The 22,230-nt window shown below is 37.0% G+C and overlaps 2 protein-coding genes across 2 annotated transcripts; one reads left to right on the forward strand and one right to left on the reverse strand.

The window, feature by feature from the left end:
• On the forward strand, positions 1,806–4,747 carry LOC18790942 (glycine-rich RNA-binding protein 4, mitochondrial). The gene is made up of 5 exons (XM_007227499.2): positions 1,806–1,925; positions 2,871–3,026; positions 3,119–3,187; positions 4,025–4,131; positions 4,350–4,747. Exons 2-5 carry the CDS (start codon positions 2,906–2,908, stop codon positions 4,458–4,460), a joined length of 408 nt encoding a protein of 135 aa, XP_007227561.1. The 5' UTR covers positions 1,806–1,925; positions 2,871–2,905; the 3' UTR covers positions 4,461–4,747.
• Positions 19,861–21,915, reverse strand: LOC18793895 (UDP-glucuronate 4-epimerase 6). The gene has a single exon (XM_007223070.2). The coding sequence runs from the start codon at positions 21,675–21,677 to the stop codon at positions 20,292–20,294; it is 1,386 nt and encodes a 461-aa protein (XP_007223132.1). The 5' UTR covers positions 21,678–21,915; the 3' UTR covers positions 19,861–20,291.

Consider the following 22,230-nt stretch of genomic DNA (forward strand, 5'->3'; position numbering starts at 1 on the left):
AAAATCACCAACTAAACAATTACCACACAGAAAAATCCGAGCAAACACTTTTAGAATGCACTTTACTATACCACTGGATTTGAATTATTAAATATAGTAAAGTCACTTTCCACACCAAAAGCCAAACATCACATGGGTTACTGTAAGACCACAAACCAACTTTCCTTACATAAAGGCCATTGACAACATCCAGAAAACCCCAAATATGCGAATTGGGAAACCTTTATCCCCACAACTGTGAACTCAGAAAAAAAAAAAACCCCATATTAAAACCATGTTCCCCAAATATGCGAACTTTGAAACCATTTCCCCAAAAAATCGAACTCAAAATCCTAAACCCCCAAATAAATCACTATTAAAACCTTAATATCCAAATATGTGAACTTCGAAACCTTTATCTAGAAAAAAATTCAAATAAAACCTCTATCCCCACATACTATAAACTAGATCGTCCTCTCCAGGTGGTCGTGGATCCCAACTCATTGTAGCCTTCTCTCAATCAGCTCTGCGTCGTCGTCCTCTCCAGCGTATGACGGAAATCAAGTGGAAGATTTGCAAGTGTGGAAGATTTTTTTGGTAATCTGGTGCTTAATTTGTTGACACATTGGAGGGCGAAAGGGCGGGAGAGGCCGATTAATCCAAGTTCAAAAATGCCCTTGGAAGAACTTCGAAACTAGAGGAAAAGTGGGCCCCATAAGTGCCAGATCAGCAAATAACGGTACAACTGACGGAAACCCTAACGATAGAATCGGATTGTAACAAATTTACAAGCTCGGGGTATGCGATTGGAAAGACAGGGATTAACATGCCTTAAGGTTGTAACTACATGGTACTAAACCGCAATTAACCTTTTTTTGTTTATTGTAATGGTCCAAAGTGACATGAATTGGACTCTCTTATTAGTCCATGACATGTGTGGTACTCTTTCCTCCTCTGGGGTTTATCCCATACGGTTGTCATAGGAAGATTTTAACGAATCCACTATATCATATCGCTCTTTATACGTCTTTGGTTCTTTAAATGAATTCTTTTTCTCAAGTTAAGAACACGAAACATTCAACATGATACAATACTAGTTCCTTTTAGGGATATTTAGTTATATACTCATTCTTAGCACTAGTGATGTAAATAAACCCAATACCATTTACTTTCGACAAACAAATCCAAAAAAAACCCAAAAAATGACAACTAGCCGTATTGAATTTAATTTTGATTATTAAATTACTTTGATATTCTATTGAGTGTTTTTGGTTTTTTTATGAGGTTTTAGGGTAGGACTTATTTTAAGAAATCGATGGCAATTTTGTAATTTATGTGAAGTTTGAAGTCTCTTTGTTATGTTGTAAATTGACTTTGGGTGTATTTTTAAAGAAGTAATGCTACACTTACCACATTTTTATACCACATAATGTGACATGTCCATATTATATGCCACATCAATTAAATCAATTAAGTGTATTTTAGTTAAGAAAATTAGAAAAACAAATATTGGATAAATCATAAAAGAAAAGAAAATATTAAATAATTTTAATTGATATAGCTGTACACCTTAACTGCCACATAAGATAATATATGAATGTAGTATACAAATGCAGTAAAAGTAGCATTGTTCATTTGATGCGAAAAATTCAAAAAGAGTCAGGCTATCAAATAGTTAATTTGGGCCTTAGCCCACCATTTACACAATATATAATTTTTAAAAATACGAAAATGAGATACAAACTTTTAGGGGGGCCATTTCCGTAACTCACCTGTAATGATAAAAGCATATGCGGAAGTAACACCCGCAGGTGAACCAATCTTCCCCTTAAGCCCTACCCTATAAAACCCACAAGATAGTGACTCAGTCACAACCTCACTGCTTTTTGATTTTCGGCTTAAACCCTAGCCGCTCCGCTTCTTCTTCATCCTCATTTCTCTCTGAGGTAAACCCCTTTCCTAAACCCTACCGCTCTCTCTCTCTCTCTCTCTCTCTCTCTCTCTGAATGCATGTTATCAGATTGTATCAGTTTCCATGTTTTATTTGACCTGTTTTGTTACTGATTTTTCTTATTTGTTGTTCTTCTGGGAATGTAAATATAGGTGTATTCTGGGTTTTGGATTTTTTTTTATAAGTAGGAAGATGTATGACTCCGTGTTTTTGGGTATTGTATGTTATTTGTTTAGCTACCGATCAGCTTGAGGAAAATGGTAGTAACAGAGAGAGAATGTAGGTTTGAAGAATAAATAGACTAGAGGAAATGGAAAAGAGAGCGTTTTCTATCCGTTTGCATTTTAGAAAGTAGATCAAAGCAGCCAGGTGTGCGAAGCAGTGGGGGAACAAGGCTGTTTTAATTTCCTGTCTGACCCAAATAGTTTTTGTTTGGGGTGTATTAGGAGGTGCAAGACTCTTCATATTCTAGGTGGGAGATTCAGAGTCTCTGGCATGTACTTATTGAAGAAATATACCCAGTGTCGTCAAATATTTTTGCCAAATTTCTTTTTGGTTCTGTAAATAAACTTTTGTTTACCGAAGAGTTTTTTTTTAAAAAAAAAAATTTGGTGCTTTGTAATGGGGAAAGTAATTTCAATCTTTGATGACTTGTTTCTTGTCAATACACTCGAAGTCTTCCTGCTACTGGTTGTGTTGTTTGAATTTAAATAATGAAAATTACTTTTGTGTAATGACATTGGTTTATTTTAAATATGTTGGCTGTAGTATAGAGCAAGTTGTTTTTTATTGGAAGTGGTTTCTAACAATTTTTTGCATATTTGCTTTGGAATATATGTGTTCATTTTGAGTAACTCTTGTAGTTTCTAGCAATCTATTCGTGATGTTTTTGTTGCTGCTGTTGTTTTTGTTGTGATGGTGAGAATTGTTGCTGGTGCAGGTTCTTGGAACACCTGAGAACAGTGAACATTGGAAATGGCTTTCTGTAACAAAGTCGGGAGCCTCTTGAGGCATAGCATTTCCCAGAATGGACAAGCACCCATGGCATCTATGCTTAATGCTGCCCGCTGCATGTCCTCCAAGCTTTTTATTGGAGGTATATTATTGGACAATCTGTGTCTAAGATGACTAATTAGAGATCCTGTAGATTTATATTTGACATTTTGTTTCTAAATTGTGGTTTGTTAGGTCTTTCATTTGGAACTAGTGACGAGTCTCTTAAAGAAGCATTCTCTAGCTTTGGTGATGTGACTGAGGGTAAGTTTTAAATGTGGTGTTTTGTTATTGTAGGCTTGCTGAAAAGCTTAACTTCTTGCCATAAAGTATATATACCTGCAATTTCTTCATCGTACCAAAACTTTGTTTAGGCAGAGCATTACACTTGCATATTGCATCATGTGCTATATAATATACTTCACAGTATGGAGTTAGGCGAAATGAATATTTGGTAACCAAGACCAAAAATCTTGGTTTTCAATTGTTGCTATTATTACTGCTTCTGCTCAGCCTTCAATTACGCATCTGTTAATGATTTCCATCTGATGCTTTCTCTGTATCTAGGGAACAGCCTCAAATTCTCGAATGGTTTTAAACTTTGGGTTTACTTGAAAAGTATTGAGTAATGTATTTATTTTGTAAGTTTTTGTAGTTCAATAACTCACTTTGTATCTTCCTGCTATTTGGGTTGTCTCCAGCCTCTTAATCTAGGTTTTTTCTATTGCACCTCTGTAGGAGAAATCTATTGGGATCCGTGGGTCCGCTTCTTTTTCTAGTTGTCTTTGTTTTCTTTTGCATGCAGGATCTTGTGTTTGTTTCCAAAAAAAACTAAAAAGAGTTGGAGGTTTCTGCTTCTTTTTTTCTTCACAGTGACATTGAGTAATTTGAACTGGCATTCGAATGCTGAATAAAATAACTTATTGCATCAAGATGCTGATATCGCCTTATATATTTACTTTCTCCTTCCTCCCTTAGTAATGTTATTATCATAAGAAATTTCCTTGGGATTTTGTAAGCTTAATGAGGTGATGTCTTTAGGGTCTGTTGTTGGTCTCTTTCCTATGTACTGGTATTAACAGTTGATTTTTTTGTGTGCAGCAAGGGTTATTATGGATAGGAATACTGGGAAGTCTAGGGGGTTTGGATTTGTTGACTTTGCCAGTGATGAATCTGCTAGTTCAGCACTTAATGCCATGGATGGCCAGGTCAGAATTTGAATTCTATTTTTGAGAGGTTATGGAATTGCATAAATTTGAACCATCCAGAATTCAAGGTCCCACATGGTGGAAGTGTTATTCGAAATGGATGGTCAAATACTTGTTTTAAAGTCTGTAAACACTGCAGTTGTGAGTGATAGCTCCCCTCTTGAGAGCTGTTAATATTTTCTTATAATGATCTTGTGACTGGACATGCTGAATTTCAGGAGTTGCATGGGCGAAACATTCGCGTCAGCACTGCCACTGAGAGAACTGGTCCTCGACCATATAATGGTGGTGGTGGTGGCGGCGGTTACCGCGGGGATGGTGGCTATTAAATGGGTGTTTGGTAGAAAAGAAAGTGGCCTTTAAGCTGTTGCCACAAGTGCTGTCTATAGACTTTTCTATCGTGATTTCTCTAGAATTGGGTTTGTTTTTGTCACTTGGATTTATTAGATTAATTTCTGGCATTGTAGATGTGCTGGTTATATCTAGCTATGCAAGTCAGTTGCAGAAGTTTTACAGTAAAGCTTTTCATTTGCATGTTATCTAGCATCATTGCTGAATGATTGTTTGTGAATGATTTTAGTAATGCTTCTACTGAGTTACTCTGCGTTCCAACTAACCATGCTTGTATTTGTTTGATGTTGAGACGCTTTGTCATCAGTTGGGAGTGTTCTGGGTTTCCATCTGCTGACTGTTTCTTCATCATAAATTGCGGTGTTTGCGATCATATATACTGATTTATCGAGTTAGGGGTTTTCCCATGATCTTCAGCTATAAGTATATAACAGTAACCATAGCTTGGAGACCTCATTTATCTAAATTCCGTTTCTGTTGGATCACTTTGAGGATGATGAGGGTTGGTTGCAAGATTAGAATGCTCCAACATCTCTCTCCTTCGAGGGTTCCTTCACACATCGTAATGTTCAAGACTGGGCCATCCAATTTAGAAACATATAAAGCTGGCTATGTTTCGTAATATTAGCACAGCAGTACATAACCAATCCAAATTTGACAAGCTCGTTCTTAGAGCAGTCTCCTGTGAAATAAGCATTTGATTTCACAGGAGTGCCATGCGCGATCCAATCACATGTTTTGAAGTCTGATGAACTATAAACTGAGAATTAATTGGCTAAGAGGACTTTGAAATTGGATCTTGCATCAATTTGTTTGCTTTGGATTTTCTTTTTTATTTGTTTGCTTTTGATTCTGTTTTCTTGTATGTTGGGCCTCTCTTGTTCCTATTGGGCCCTCGGCTTTCTTTTGTAAAATGAATTTTATGTTTTGATGTGTGGAATTCTCTAAACATGTTTACTTTGTTGTAAATAATTAGTTGTGGAGCCCACATGTTCCCTAGGCTTTGCCGATAAAAGGGTTCATCCCTTCATTGTTCAATACACATAGAAATGAGAATAAGAAACTCAGTTTCTCTACTTTCTCTCTCTCTCTCTCAATTTCCTCTCCAAATTCTCCAGTTTTATAACACGTTATCAGCACGATTTCGTTCAAACAATACCAGCTGAGTTTTATGATGAAACCCAGTCAGAAAAACGCTTTGTTGTAAGCCTTCCAATTCCAAAGAAAGAAACAGTGAAAAACAGAGAGAGATGCGAAGCTATGGATTAGCAATCTCAGGAAGCGATTCCTGCTTCTACATCTCCACAACCCACAAACCAATTTCATTTTCAATATTAAGATTATTGGCATGCTTCCACGAGTTCTCCCTCGACCTGTCCATCTTGCTGCAGCAGATCCACGGGAGCAAGATGTGGCGACGTAGAGGAGGTCGTTCCTCTGCTCCAAAACCAGTGCTCGCGGAGCACAACGAAATCGTTCATGGATCCCCTAGACGACGATCTCAGGCGCGAGGTCCGCTCAGCCGCAGGTCAGCCGCGAGTCCACCATCCTCGCCGCCTCAGCTCCATGGCGACGGGGAAACCCCATGTACTTAGCAGGCTTCCATGCCCGTCACAAGCTCCTGAACTTGCTGCAAAAGCCGAGGGTTTTTCAGTGCCAAACCCTCGTCCACAACTCCACCATGCACCTCGCTCTCAACCCACTGCGCTGGCGGCCTAGTTGCAGCACTTGAGCCCTGGCGAGAAGGCCACAAAGTCGTGGTCTCTGAGCATGGAGACCAAGTGGGAAGCACATGGGTCTCCACTCCGAAGGTAGAATCCGACCCACTTGGACTGCTCCTGGATCGGACCACGGTCCATTCGAGCATGCACCAGTCAATCCGGATGAACCTCCCGAGAGAGTCCATGGGTTTCAAGGACTACCCATTTGTGGCCAAAGAAGAAGACGAAAAAAAAAGGTGGGAAAGCAAATTTAACTGGCAGAGAAAGAGAAGAATAATGGAGGTGCGTATTTTGGGAGAATAGTAAGGCACAGAGTGGAGGTGCCAGAGCAGCAGCGTAACTCATTGTTCGGGCGACAGCTTCCCACCCAGCGCACTTGCTTAAAGAAAAAGTTTTAAGTGCGCATGCGTGAACCACTAAATTATGATAATTATTAATATTATTACTATTGCTTGCAATCTCACATGGAGGCCACGCCAAAAGACCAAGCAAAATAAAAGGCAGAGGGGAATGTGTCGCTTTGCTTGGGCTTTGATTGCAAAATTGGTCAGAAGAGAACAGACAGAAAGGATAAGCTTCCTTTCATCTTTTCAATTATTTCATTATTATTCTTAAAAGCCAATAATGGAGGTGGGAGGTGGAGCCAATGAGCTCAGTCAAGCAAACCCACCGAAAGGATAAGCTTCCTCTCATCTTTTCAATTATTTCATTATTATTCTTTATTATTTAAATTGAATATTAAGATGCAGGTCTATAGTGCAGGTACATAATTATATTATTTTAATATTATATCATTATTAAAGGTGTGCAGGGATACAGCAAAGCCGATCGGCCAATATCATAGCGTTATCCCCACTACTGTGATATCATGTCATTGTTGAAAGACAATCACTCGTCTCTGCTTTTTACGTCATGGATGGGCATGTAAGTAAACTGCTAATTTGAAATTCAATTAATATTTGAAATGTGTGTGTTAGCTTTATTTAAACTGAATGCCCACCATCCTGCAACAATGAAAGGAATCTTCAGCGTAGGCAGGTACAATTATACTTACAGCTATAGAAAATGCCTGTTTCTGTTTAAGTCCAAATAAAAATAATATATATATACATTTATATAGGTGGATTATGGATGTATATCAATTCTTGATGCTGTAAGTATATGTAAGGCAATATTTATTTAAAGTATGGTGCGGGTTTATCGTCCATACCAGTAATTTACTTATCAGTAATTTATTTTATGGATTAATTGTGCTGTATGATGAGTTTTTACAGTATACAGATCAGAACAAGAAGTTCCTTGATCCTCGTCATACAATTACATCAGGACTTGAAGATTCTTGATGATGATATTAATATGAGAGCTGGCAGTCTCTCCTGTACTATATTTATAGACATGTGATCGGACTTAAGAGTCCTTGATCCCTGACATGTGAATAAGGACCTGGGTTCCTTAATGATGAAACAGAACCGTATTGGTTAATAGTGCCATACACATGGATGATAACTGTACTGACAGGTGTACTGTACACATGAATAGTACTGGATATGAATAATACTATTCACATGAATAGTGACGTATGCATAAATATTAACCATTTTGGGTGAACCGTCACTATATACAAAAGGGAACCTGCAGTTCCTTAAACTCATGGATGAGCAATTAAATGAGATGCCAGAAGTTCCTCAAAATATGGACAATTATGTAAGGACTTCAAGTCCCGAAATATGTACAGAAAGTTGTAAACATGTCCATTTGAAAAGGGCAAATAAATTCTGAGTTTGCGCCCAGGCCACAAGTTCCGGGCTACCATGCGTTGAAATATGAAATTTGGAGAATCGATGTGGTTATTTGAACCTATAAGGCACAAGGTTCAAAACCGTCATTTTGAAAAGACGTAAAAACCACAAGTGCAAGTTTAAGAATGTGCGCAATTATTATTACAGGAACATATAACAGATAGATTTTTCCACCTGCAATGAAGGTGCAGGCCCTGTAAAATCTATACAATTACATTATGTTCTGGAAGCCTCTGAAGGATGAGTACGGCGCCTCTTAAGCTTAGCCATGAGCTTCTCGTGGTCTCCCAAAATTCTTTCATTGGAGACCTGCAGCATGTCTAGCCTTCTCAGTGTATCAACAGAGTATGAACTCACCAGTTTCAACAAGGCATTATTCTCTCCTTTAAGTTTCTCAACCTCCTGTTGAGACTCATGAAGCATTCTTTGTAGAGACGAATTTTCAGTAGCTAACCTCTCAACCTCGTTTGCTCTGGCACGCAAACGATCTGCCATGTTAGAAACAGAAACAGCACTCTGAATGCTGAAAGCCATTGAGTCATTAATAGCCTCTTCCTCTGATCTCCCTGTCAACAACATTTCATCCATTGGAGTAATGAAATTCCTAGCTACTGTGACAGCAGTAGCATCATTCATCATCACAGAATCATTAACTGTGAGATGACGATTTTTGGATACAAAGGATGGACGCCAAACTTCGGCGTCACTGGTTGTTGTGGGAGCATCATTTAAATTGAAATAATTTGGGCAGGAAGAAGAGGAAGCCATTTTAAAGAAGGTTTCAAAGAAAGGCTCAGGAAAACTAAAGTTTCAGAAAATGAAGGAAGTTAAGGTTGAAACGCAGTTGCTCCAATCAAGGTTTGCAAAGGCAATATCTATAAGAGGAAATATGGCTACTGTTTTTCAGGATCCCAATATCTTCTCGGATCCCCATATTTCTCCTTTTCTTTCCTAGAGTCCAAAACTTCACGTGGCCTCTAATAATGCCTGTCGGCACTTTCGGCGTTTTCAAGCATTATTTTCAAAGCCGATCTTGCTTTACGGATTTCACGGAGCTACTTTTTCAAAAGCATCCCGGGAATCTCGCAATTTTCCTATGGTTACTTTGAACTTCACCGGTTCTACCTATTCATTATATTTGTGTATAAATGTGTTACTAATGAAATTTTCTTTGCAGAAGACATCCAGTTTACTCCATATCTAGTTATGCGATATTTACTTGTTTTTCTTATCAGTGAGCACTTAATGTGCCCGAGAAGCAAGACTATCTCTGATCATCCATTCAGGAAGCAAGACTATCCCTGATCATGTTTCTGCAAGATCAGGGAATTGTAGAGGCGGCCTTATGCTCTAATCTCCTGAAGTCCTTCTAAACTAGGGGATATGAGAGCTTATTGTCTGCTTCCACCAGCTTCCTTCCTTGATTGCTTACCTTACCTTGCAATCAATATCACAATCTTTGTATCTTTTCTTTCTTTTTATAACTCTCTGTTCATAAGAGATTTTATTTCTTTAGAATGAACATCTGAAGAATGAATCCATGCAGTGATCCTAACTCTGAGAGTTATTTGTTTTTGACAGAGAAAAGAATTGTGATTTTTGCTCTTGCAGGATATCACAAAACCATCAAGCGCTACATTATATTTACTGGGCTGATATGAGCTTGAATGATACTTGAGAAAAGTTTCTCCCACCTAAGGATGTAAGCAATACTTGTGTTATTTTATGCTTATATACCTATTTGATATTTTATCTTGAAAGGTAACCCAATGGGGAGATAAGTCCGTTCCAAAAGAATGACTTCTATGTATCCATGAATTATTAATGCAAATTTTACAGATTGCAAGTTGGATACATTGATAATACACTGCACAGATTAAAAGTCCCATAAGAACATAACATGGGTATAGCAGTGATCAATATGATGCACGCCTGTTGCGTAGCAAATGATGTGGATTGAAGTCCCAAATGGACAATCCTTTGACATGTCAATGTTGATATTATGCACGCCTAATGCGTAGCAAATTATATGGGTTAAAGTCCCATTAAATGGGTTAAAGTCCCAGAAATTAATTGACATGTATGTATTAATCTGTGGCATGCCTGCAGCATGACAGATATATGGGTTCTAAATGTTCCAACTCTCTAAATAGAGATTATTCACGCCCTACTGTAAAATAACGCTCCATTGGAGGTTATAATCCACATTCTCACATAATAAAAGCCCCCCTGAAGTGGCTTGGGTACCCAAAAGCAAAGAAATGCTTATAATTGATGCATGCGCATGCACATGAGAATGGTGGGATCATGAATTGATGAATGACAATTTTTGGTTTTGGAGTAGCTACTCAAATCATCAATGGGCTTGTGTTGATTGGAACCACGTTCAATTATTAAATGTCGACAATATCATTGGCCAAAATGGAAAGAGGTAATTCCATTATAGATGAGAATGAACGTGAAAGAACAAACCCACAGTACGAACCCCAAAATTTGTTAATACTGAATTTATACTTGGGTGTTCGGAATACAAGGGAATATCCCTATTTTGTATGACACACTGTTTCTGGCAGAAACAAGGAATGTTGGGTTTTCTCCATATTTACAGATTCAATTGTGCCCCCCCCTTATTACACAATTATGGAGACCAACATATTATCTTTAAGGGTTATTAAATGCACAGAGCATATCGCCAGAAGCGATTCCCTAAAGATATATGAATAGCTGGGATAAAGCTATATAATGTGTCATAAAAAATTAATCCCTTTTAGACAAAATCCGTTGAGAGGATTATCATTGCATAAAGCAAGTCCCTAAAGGACATGTGCTTGAAGCACAAAATTTGTATTCAATATTAATATGCATAAATTACCTCAGTGAGTACATTGATGTGATTGCAACACATTAAAGATTCTGCAGAATTCACGAAATATATGTCTTGACTTAAGGATCGAGCATTGTGCCGACGAGATTATTGCTTATACTAAGAAAGTATTGAAGCATTTTTATGAGGATTATCCGTTGGTCCTTAAATGTTTTTCGGAAGTATACTAGACCAGATAGAGCTTAGCTCCACACTATACTCTTTTTCCTTCATCCAGGTTTTTATCCCATTGGGTTTTTCCTGGTAAGGTTTTAACGAGGCAGTGTCGCTCAGGGGGTTTAGCGTATACTATGAAAATTTTTATGGTCGCTTACTGGACAAAAGCTAGTCCTCCATTTTCCAGGGGGAGATATTCATCAGGGGGAGCATGGTTTTGATAAAGACCTCCATACACTGTACTCTTTTTCCTTCATCCAGATTTTTATCCCACTGGGTTTTTCCTGGTAAGGTTTTAACGAGGCAGTGTCGCTCAAGATTGACTCACAGAAGCAGTGTCAACTATGATATTCAGAAAGATGATCAACAGAATGGCTTAAAGATATTTTACCAAGCATCAGGGGGAGCGTGCTGTCAAGAAAGACCTTTACACATTGTACTCTTTTTCCTTCGTCCAGGTTTTTATCCCACTGGGTTTTTCCTGGCAAGGTTTTAACGAGGCAGTGTCGCACGCGCGTCAATATACACAGAATTTTATGTTACACATGATTATGTACTCTTTTTCCCTTTGACCAGTTTTTGTCCCACTGGGTTTTTACTGGCAAGGTTTTTAACGAGGCATATTCCATATCATTTGTGGTCTCCAAGGGGGAGTGTTGTAAATAATTAGTTGTGGAGCCCACATGTTCCCTAGGCTTTGCCGATAAAAGGGTTCATCCCTTCATTGTTCAATACACATAGAAATGAGAATAAGAAACTCAGTTTCTCTACTTTCTCTCTCTCTCTCTCAATTTCCTCTCCAAATTCTCCAGTTTTATAACATACTTATCTTTTTTCATTTTTTATATTTTTATATTTTTTATATTTATTTATTTTTAGGGAAACATATTTACTTATCTAGAACAGGAGAAGTAATGAAGTGAACAACTCTCCCTAATCAATCCGATTTTTGATTTTTTCAGATATCGGATTACGAATTTCAGTGTTTAACTTACATAATTTTTAATTCCTTACATAATTGTTAACATATGAGAAATCGAAAATTATAATAATTTCAAAGCCCATACCTTAGTTATGAATAAAAATTATTCAAAACAATCCAATTCTACCACAAATTTCCCTTACAAATAGATATTCAGTTGACGAACAAAAAAAGTTAAAAAAAATCCACTAATAAAAAAAGTACTTTTACGAGATAAAATAACCTTGTTTTTCTCATTTTACCATAAGATAATTAGTAAGATTTGATGGCCGCAGCCCACCACAAAAGCTGAGCCTACCAAAGCCTTCCTCTTTGTCCAGAATTTTGGCCCTTGTAAAACTTTGATAAAAGAACCTGGCCTTTTCAAGATGCAGCTTAGAGGGTAATTTTGTTTTGTTAAAAATACACGTCCAAATAAACCGAACAGAAGAGACTATTTTGTCTTCTTTAGTGTCGGTGAATATTAATTTCTGAAATTGGTCAAATAATAAGACACTGCTCACAAAAGGTCAAGAAAAAGCCATTTTGCTGATGTGGGGTCTGTCCATATGCAATTCGTGGGTGTGTGAAACGATGAACATGGTGGTTGGTCGCTGGGTCATTATCTCACAAAATTATGCAGTTATTTCCATGGAAACAAACAAAGCTCCTTTCTCTTTTCTCTTTGTTTTTTTTGTTTGCCTTTTTATGTTATTACATGCTAATCTGTCCATGATTTTGTCCAAACATAATGACACATCCCAAGTTAATTCACTTTGCTCTAATGCAGCTGGAATTCATTTTGTTTTATGAGACGTTTGAAGACAATTAATTGGTGGTTGTATTTTGTTTGATGATAATGGTTTTACTTAGCACAAGTCTCTTGTTAGACTATAAACTGTAAATAGCATACATCACACGTAATAACAAACTTAATAAGTCACTTCTACCCTAGGAGGGTACACCTCCTTGTTCACCCATTGCGGTGCTTAATGTTGCGGTGTTTAATAATGATCTTTATCATACAAATGTCATAATTAGAATAGTTCATTTCATAAATCATTATTTAAAGATCATCTTTGTAAACAATCGATCTAATTTGAGATTGTTTAGACATCCATATGTATCAAACAATTTGATGGTTATGATAGCAATTAAGATCCTCATTATGTACCGACCGTCCATTTAATTTATACATATGGATGACTAGACGATCTTCAATTTGATGAGGATCGTTTCTGCCTAGCATTTTCTACACTCAAAATACACTACTTGTCATAAATTGATTAAAAGTAATAACAAAAAATCATGAAAGCTCGTTAGGTCAGACGACTAACCCACCCACCCCCCACCCCCGCTGCAGGTCGATTGGTGTCTTGCCTGGTAATCACACACTGTGCGTGACGCAACGTGTGGCGGACCTACACATGAGCAAAGAGGTGCAGCTGCACCTCCCCTTGCCGGAAAATCTTTTGGGGTGGATGGAATTTGCCCCTCTGCTAGTGCTCATCATGTGTTCGATTAAATGTTTGAAAGAGACTTTGTAATACTCACTTTGATCTGCTTCACATAAACTTCTTGTCTCCCAAAATTCCCTTAATGGTGTATCTCTATTTAATAAATATCCATGAGCTTTAATCCCCCTTATTTGGCATATGTCCTTTCTTAGTTTCTCAACTAATAATTTAATTTTGTTTTATGCAGATTTCACATTTATTTGTTCAAAGTTTCTCTCTTCCCTGTTGACTAATGTAGATGGGTTCATAGACTCCTTGTACTTGGATTTCCCTCACATACTTTTAGCCTTTTCAATGTTGCCCCTCACTTGAAAAATTCTTGAATCCATCAGTAAACGTAACAATAGAAGACAATCAAACGATAGCTTTATAACGAGAAAACTTGGAACACCCAAAAAGTTGAGAGAAACCTCAAACTTTTTTATATTATAAAAATAAGGGTAACAAACATAATATCTTAAAGTTGATATTAATACTGCCTCAAACCCTAGAATCACTAAGAATACAAATTGGAGTTCAAACTACAAAAATTACCCTTGAAACTTAAAACATTAATTTAACCTAGCAAACTTTGTTATTTGGCTTAAACTCATATGTATGGCAAAGTGGTAAGTTCAACTCATCTCTCCGTTTTCTTGAAAATGACTAGTTATGGACCCCAAATAAAAGTTCGAGGCCCAAACCTACAGGAGATGGATTTTGTTATTTCTCCTCTTACGTCTATTAAGCTGCTCCTCAATCATCTTTGCCAACTGTGCACACACATACACACACATGTATATGTGAATGACAAAAAGAAAAGAAGAAATATATTCGAAATAATTCTTTGCATATGGTTATTCTAAATTTATTTAAGATATATATTGTATCTAATTTTTTTCAAATGCTAGAAATGTCACTTGAACTTATACATTAGTTTCAATTTGTCAGCTTAAGAAAAAATTTAAGAGAAATGTCACCTTAATATTTCAAAATCTATAATTTTTCATTTGACTTTAACACCATCCAATTTTTCATCTATTTTTAAAGGTATTTTAAAAATAAAAAATCATTATAAAAAAATGTACATCTTTTAAACAATTAAAATTGAAAAGAAAAAAAAATTCTCACATTCCCCCATCCCTTGTGCGCCACTGATAGCTACAACCAACCCCACCCACCTTATAATCCATTCCTCCTTCCCTCTTCACAGCCCTTTCCTCCATTCCCCCGTCCCTCTTCCACTTCCTCCTTCTCTCTTTACCATGGAACACTTACCCTCCGTACACAAATTCCCTCAGCCCACCCAAACTAGTCCACCTTTTTCTTCTTCATTTTTCAGTTTGGTATTTTTTTCATTTGCATATTGAAAAATTGTGGAAAGACAACTACCAAACCAACAACTCGATAGCTTACGCAAATGATGGTGACCAAGCAAACTTTATATCCTTCAACAGAAACATAGTGGCGTAAGTTAATGAAAATGTGAAGACAAGAAATGGGTCGAATTTTGGGTGGGAAGCTTAGTTTTAAATTAGGTATTTGAAAATTTCAGACATGCTCAATGAACACCATAAAAAAATTTATAAATACTCGGAGAGAGAGAGAGAGAGAGAGAGAGAGAGAGAGAATGGGGGGGAGAGGGGGGTCCTATGTGATGTGTTTTTTAGGGCGGATGGGGGAGAAAGGGAGAGATAGGTCTCTTTTTTCTCTCTTTTTTTTTCCCTTGAAAATGGAAAGACTAAAATACCCTTTAAAATGGATGAAAAATTGGATGTGTTTAAAGTCAGATGACAAATCATGGATTTTGAAAAATTAAGATGACATTTCTCTTAAATTTTTCTTGAAGATGACAAATTGAAATGGAGGTATAAGTTCAAGTGACATATCTATAATAATCCCTATATAAAGTCTTAGATGTCATGTATTTTCCTTACCATTCTATCCAAACGGACGTTATGCAAATGCACTTGCAGTTGTAAGAAACATAAATTTTACTAACTTTTTATGGCGATGTAATATTGAATTTTTCCATGGAGTCCATAGACACTTTGTGTGAATTTTGACCCGATGCAATATGTAAATGCATTGACATCTATCTTCAGCAGGAAAAGTGTCAATGGCAGGCATCGAAAATGTTTAGGCATCTGAAACATATTCTGACTTTGAAATGAAGCATACTAGTAAAGGCATTATAGGTAAGAAAGCATAAACCAAAAGCAAGCTAGCTAGCTCATGATCATGATATGCCCACATTATTCTAACTTAATCATGCATTTATTAGTAATTTTAATGAAATATTGCTTAGAATGGAAGTTTAGAAAAAGAAAAAAAAAAACTTTCCATTCCATTCTATTCAAAGAAGTTAAAAGTGCCAAAATTAGGTAGAAAAGCAGTGAGAACAAACCTTTCTCCTCAATGGAAGTTCTTTTTACACTGAAAATAATTGGAAGACTTCTTATTGGTTCAGTCTCCCCTTTTTTTTAATCAACAAACTTGACTAATTCGAGCTCTCTTATTGGTCATTTAAATCCAAAGCCCTAATTACCAAATCATTAAGGCAATGCTTTACTGGGGAGGTCATGTCAACATGTTTGTTATAGCTCATCCTCTCATCAATGGAAATTCCTCCTCCAGCAGCCGCAGCAGCACCATTCATGACATTCTTGAAAATGATAGAAATCCTTGCACCAATTTTTTTTATTTATTTGAAAGTTCTGTGCTTTCTTTTCTTCCTCAAACAAATCATTGCAATGGTTTTGGAAAAAAAAAAATAATGAAAGGAATGACGAAAAGATGGTGGTTGTGTTGACATTAAGCTCAACAGCCAGGGATGTATGTACCCTTCAAATGAAATGAAATATTTTATGCCACCGACCATTTCTTCAACCTTTATTTATTTAGTTTGGAATTTCAACTTCAATTTTTAAATCATTAAATCAAATTCATATATATATATATATATATATATTGACAAAAAAAAACATAGACTTCTTAGGATGAGAAAAAATGAGCATAAATTAATGGAGACAAACTGATGATACGAACTGGGAGATATTATTATTATTATTATTCACATATGGCATGGTTCCATGGATTCCTGCAAAACTTGCGGGCTTAAAATCGGAGTGGATCACACAATTTTGGCCTTTTAAATAATATTTGTGTTTTAGGAAATGCATCAATTATTTAATAAAATAGTCTTTGTCAACCTTTCAAAAAATATACATTTTATTTCGCAGTTTTACCAATTTTACCCTTATTGAAGAAAAAGAGAAACAAATATAATGGGAGTAAATAATTTTACCATGCTTGCATTTGTGAGGTTTTCTAATTTCTCCCTTGTGGTTTTTTTTTTTTTCACTCCCTCCCGTAGTTATGGTAGTTACAAGTCCTTTGCAAGATACGGTAGGCAAAAGAAAACTATATAGAACAAGTATGTAGCACGGAAGAGATATGGTAGGCAAAAGAAAACAAACTTATTGAGTTTGTTTTAATCACGAAAGAGAGAAGATTCAAACTTTGAACATTTTTCAAAATTGACTAGATGTCATTCATGATTTTTACAATTACGTTTTTACTTGTAGCATAATCTCAATAAAAGTTAAATTTGACAAAATTGTTAGGGTAATGAAGGTAACAAAATTTAACATCAACATCCTTAGGTGAATGCATAAGGATTGTAGGATATCTATCCTACTGCTCATCTGTTTGGGAAAAAAAAAAATTGTTTGAACAAGATTAAACTCTAGAGTGAGGAGTTAATGCAGCACACTCTAAGCGGTGAAAGGTATTTTTGAAATGATACGTTACATTTCCACAGCTTTTTTTTTGTATTTTAATTTTCTTTGGTCGGATCACATCTGCTATTTTATTTATTATTTAGTATAAGTGATAGTCTAAACTAGAAGGAGATGATGGTTTCTTACATACACTGACAAAGTGTCATAGGGGTTCGAACTTGAGATTATTGGTCTGCGAAAATTAAGATCGTTTTCCATTGAGGTAGACCTAGTTAACAGATCTGCTTTATTCTATAACCCCACTTTCATAGAAAATCAAATTCCATTTTCATAGAAAATCAAATTATGTTGCTTTTCAAATTGGGGGATGATAGTCGTCATTTTGATATTCTAATATAATTAAGTTCCACTAAAATGTGGGAGGGAAAAGAACAGATTAGCCTTCAAAATGGAAAATCAAAAAAAGGTATAATTGACTAGTGATCAGATATATATTATATATATATATATAGATATAATGTGGTTTAGAATATTCAAGATTGGATCATCTTATTCATAAGATACATATACTAATGCTTCGGAATCTAAATTCTCTTGACTGCAAAAGTCAAATTAATTAATTTATAATTAAGATTTGGCATCGCAAATCTTGAGAGGTTCTAAGCTGGTTCCATTTATTAGGTGGCTAATTAAAAGTCATCCTAATTATCAAATAGGTTGTGTGTCATGAACTTATCGCCTTGGATCACTCACAGGTCCATTTATGCGGTTCCCGTTGACTTGGTCATCCTCTTTGCCCTAGCCTACAATTCATCTCATGCCTCCAATTGGAGATATTGAAATGTGGATGTAATTAGGAGTGTCCCAAGCTTCAAACGCTAGGCAAATGTCAAAGGTAACTTAAATTTATTTAAGTGCCGATTTGGGGCCTTACCACTCATTGACTCATGTTATTATTGTAAAGAAGAAGATGATACAAGTAGATGTTCTAAGATTTGGGGCATTACCACTTATTGACTCATGTTATTATTGTAAAGAAGAAGATGATATAAGTAGAGGTTGCAAGATTTGGGGGCTTACCACTCATTCATTCATGTTTCTAATGCGTATACAGTTTAACAAATTGTGATTACTAATGTGAATGGGTCGATCTAACGAATTACAACCGTAATAATACGAATACAATTATAGTCATTAGATCGACATACTCACAGTTGTAGTTGTTAAATTCGTGATCTAACGATTAAAACCTTAATACAAACATAATTGTTGTCGTTAAATCAACACATTCACTATTGTATCGTGATTTGAATGCCGATACCGTAAACCCCAGAAAAATCCGAAAAGACAAAACAAAAGTAAGAACAAAAAAGTACTGCTGTAGTACACGGTCAAATGACAAGCGGGCCTTATGTGCAGGAAAAGCTGTTGTTTGTATTGCACAAAGATTATCAAATGTTACCTTCTTTTTTTTTATAATCTTTTTCTTTTTTTCCCAAGCAATCATATGCATGATTTTAACGTTAAAAGGACAATATACTTGACCAATCCTGATCTTTTGGACAACAGAAGTCTAAGAGATTTGTGGTCACTCATCGTTGGATGTAAATTCAATGGTTCAAAATTTTTTTAAAAAGAAGTGCAAGAATGAGTGAACCGTTAAATTTACATCCAACGGTAAGTGACCACAAATCTCTTTAACCCTGTAGTCCAAGAGATCAGAACTGTATACTTGACTATCATCTCTAGATATTATTACTCAGCAGTCCAAAAGAGACTTGCAAATTAGTTTTAACTCCAAAACTTTCTCTGGAAGCCATAACAACTATATATTCTGTATCAAAAGCAAAAAGATAAAGATAAATACTTTACAGGTCGGTATTCAAATCAACTCAATTATTGTGATGCTGCCTTGTGGATGGGGTGAGATTAAAAATAAAATTGCATTGAGGGTTCAATTAGAAAAAAAAAACTCCTAGCTATATGATGGTATGCATTGAGGGTTCATTTCCAGTAACTTCTTATGCCAAAAATAGACAAATTTAATAATCAAAATAAAGTAGCTATGTAGGCCAACTAAATTGAGATAAGCATGTCACTTGTGTGGCTGAGTTTTCTTTTATTTTGAGTCTTCACCGACACTTTTCTTCTATCGACATGCACTTCTAAAATTTCGTTTAATTTTCGAACTTAGAAATCTGATGTAAATTTCTTTTATAAAATTTAATTTTTCTTCAAATAAAAAAAGTTTAATTGTTTTGGACGTTAAAAAAAAAAAAAAATTTTTTTTTTTTTTTTGGTAAAAGCCTTTTGTACTAGTTATGCACCTTTCACAAATTGATTTCAGATGTCCCAAAATCCCTTTTGGTAATTAGAAATCTTTAGTTTCCCACTTGTTTCTTCTTTTTTACACATGAAATCATGGCCCAAATTCTTACTTAAAACAACTATTGTAGCTCTTTCATTATTGATGATCATCAAAGCATATATCTTCAATCTTGAAAAGCAATAACTAATCAAGATTTCTTCCACTTGCAACCCAATAAAGCAAAACCCAATTATTTGTGATGACCCAAGAAAGAACAAAAGCAAGAACTATATTGTAAGTAATAAACAAATAACAAGGAAGCAAAGGCAAAGAAGATTCTTGATGTCATTGTTTGTTGTTACAATCACAAATTTCTTTATACCAATCCAAAGGCTGAGATCTACATCCTTTCTAGTAGACCCCACCATAAATTATTACAACTTCCCCTTCCTCCCCCCATGTTTTCCAGATCTACACCACCTTCTCTCTGCTTCCCCATTTCCCTCTGTTTCTCTTTCCTAACATTTATCTTCTTCTTCTTCTATATGACATTTTTTTTTTATATATCTATATGATACATCAAGAACAGCTTGGATCCAGTACATCAAGGACCACACAACAATAACTTACAAGAACAAAAAAAAAAAAAAACAGAATTTAATTCAACAAAAAATTTAAGAAGAGGAAGAGAGAGAAAGGCCATGTGATCAGTGATGATGATGATTGACGGTGATGATTTAATCAACCGGATTCTTCGGTTTGCTGACTGCTCTTCTTGTTAATATCCATTTCCCTTTTTACCCTCGTATCAATCCCGTAATAACTCACGTACCACTTGACGAACTTTCTCAACCCGGAGGCCAAATCCGTGGTGGGCTTGTACCCGAAGTCCTTGTACGCCAGGCTCACATTGGCGTGAGTGTAGGGAACGTCCCCATTTCTAGGCATCTTGATCACGTGCTTCTTAGCTTTTGTACCCAAAAGGCCCTCCAAAATCGAAACCAATTTCCCCACGGGGACGGGGGACGTGTTGCCCAAATTGTAAATTCTCAGCTGGGCAGGCCCTTTCTTTTTGCCCCCGCTGCCCGTGCTTTTTTCCGCTGTGTCCAGTGCCCCTAGGCACCCCTTTACGACGTCGTCTATGTAAGTGAAATCACGTGCCACTTCCTTGTCGTCCACTGTTTTGTACACGTCGATTGGCTTGCCTTGCAGTATGTCCTTGGTGAAAAAGAAGTAGGCCATGTCGGGTCGGCCCCATGGACCGTATACGGTGAAGAACCGCAACCCGGTTAGGGCGAGGCCGTAAATATGATTGTATGTGTGGGCAATTTCCTCACCGGCTTTTTTTGTCGCGGCGTACAGGCTGGCCGGTTGGTCTGTTCTGTGGAGCTCCGAAAATGGGTTTTCTGTGTTGAGTCCGTAAACCGAGCTGGACGACGCCCAGACAATCGACGGCTGAGGATTTGCTCTCTTCGCTACTTCCAGAAGGTTTACGAATCCGGCAATGTTGGAGCTCACGTAAGACTGCGGGTTCTGCATAGCGTACCGTACGCCCGCCTGCGCGGCCAAGTGTAGGATGTGAGTGAAAGGGACGACATCAAAGAGCTTCGTCAGCAGCGGCTCGTCGTTTAGGTCCCCCTCCACGACGAAAACCTCGTGCCTCTTCAGCAGGGCCTGCCGGGCCCGCTTCAACGACGGGTCGTAGTAGGAGTTGAAGTTGTCGAGGCCCAGAACTCCGTCTCCCCGTTTCTTCAGGGCGAGCGAGCAGTGGGTCCCGACAAACCCGGCAGCACCTGTTACCAGAACAGACATACCGTTGGGCCGCTTGGGAGTAGACGAATGACGCACCTGCTTCTCCCAGGCGGTCCCGCCCACTCCTCCGCCGTAAAAAGCAGAGGAGAGGAAATTATGGGTGGTGTGGACGTGGTGGGCCCCGCCGCCCATATGGTCTGAGAGGGGAGGGTAATTGATGGTGAAGAAGAAGATGAGGACGAGGGCGACGAGGAGGGTGGCTCGGAAGAGGAGCTTGGAGGAGGCGTTGAGGAGCTTGGTGCTGTTGACTCTGCGGAGGTAGCTGTTGTAGCGCTCAAGCTTTATGGTCTTGCTTGTATCTGGAGGAGACGCCATTGCGGCAAATATTCCAATATATCAAATCAAAATTATACCAAATATACCAATTTTCTGTGTTATAAAAACACAAGGGCTTCTTGGGTTTGAGAGAGCAGATAGATAAAAAGACAAAGGGACTCAGAGCTTGAACTTCGAATGAGCCCTGAATCTGTGAAGAGTGTGGAAAGATTAATATAAAGATGAGAGAGAGGAAGAGAGAGAGGGGTTGGTGTTGGTTGGAGACCACTTTCTTTATCTTTTCTTAATTACTCGTTTACAGATAGAAAGCGAGAGCTGCAGAATTGGACAACGAGACGAGATGGTCCCTCGTTATTACAATTATTACGTAAACGCCACTTGATTACGGAAATTGAAAAATTGAAAATGCCAGCTATCTTTATTTGTACGAAAAAAACCCCAGACCATGTGATCCACGCGCTTCCAGGTTTGAACACTCTGATCTGATATGTCTCTGTGAGATGAGTGTAGTGTTTCAAAGTAGGGAAATTAAATTAATTAAGCCAGAATTTAATTATGTTTGAACAAATAATTAAATTAAATTAATTTGGAA

Source organism: Prunus persica, chromosome G1 (assembly GCF_000346465.2).
Source record: "Prunus persica cultivar Lovell chromosome G1, Prunus_persica_NCBIv2, whole genome shotgun sequence".
Classification (NCBI taxonomy): Eukaryota; Viridiplantae; Streptophyta; class Magnoliopsida; order Rosales; family Rosaceae; genus Prunus; species Prunus persica.

What these genes read in the sequence shown, in the direction of transcription:
- LOC18790942 (XM_007227499.2), top strand. Translation starts at nt 2,906, where the DNA reads ATGGCTTTCTGTAACAAAGTCGGGAGCCTCTTGAGGCATAGCATTTCC. An exon ending in CTTTGGTGATGTGACTGAGG is followed by an intron (nt 3,188 to 4,024) that starts GTAAGTTTTAAA and finishes TTTTGTGTGCAG; the next exon opens with CAAGGGTTATTATGGATAGG. An exon ending in TTAATGCCATGGATGGCCAG is followed by an intron (nt 4,132 to 4,349) that starts GTCAGAATTTGA and finishes GCTGAATTTCAG; the next exon opens with GAGTTGCATGGGCGAAACAT.
- LOC18793895 (XM_007223070.2), bottom strand. Translation starts at nt 21,677, where the DNA reads ATGGCGTCTCCTCCAGATACAAGCAAGACCATAAAGCTTGAGCGCTAC.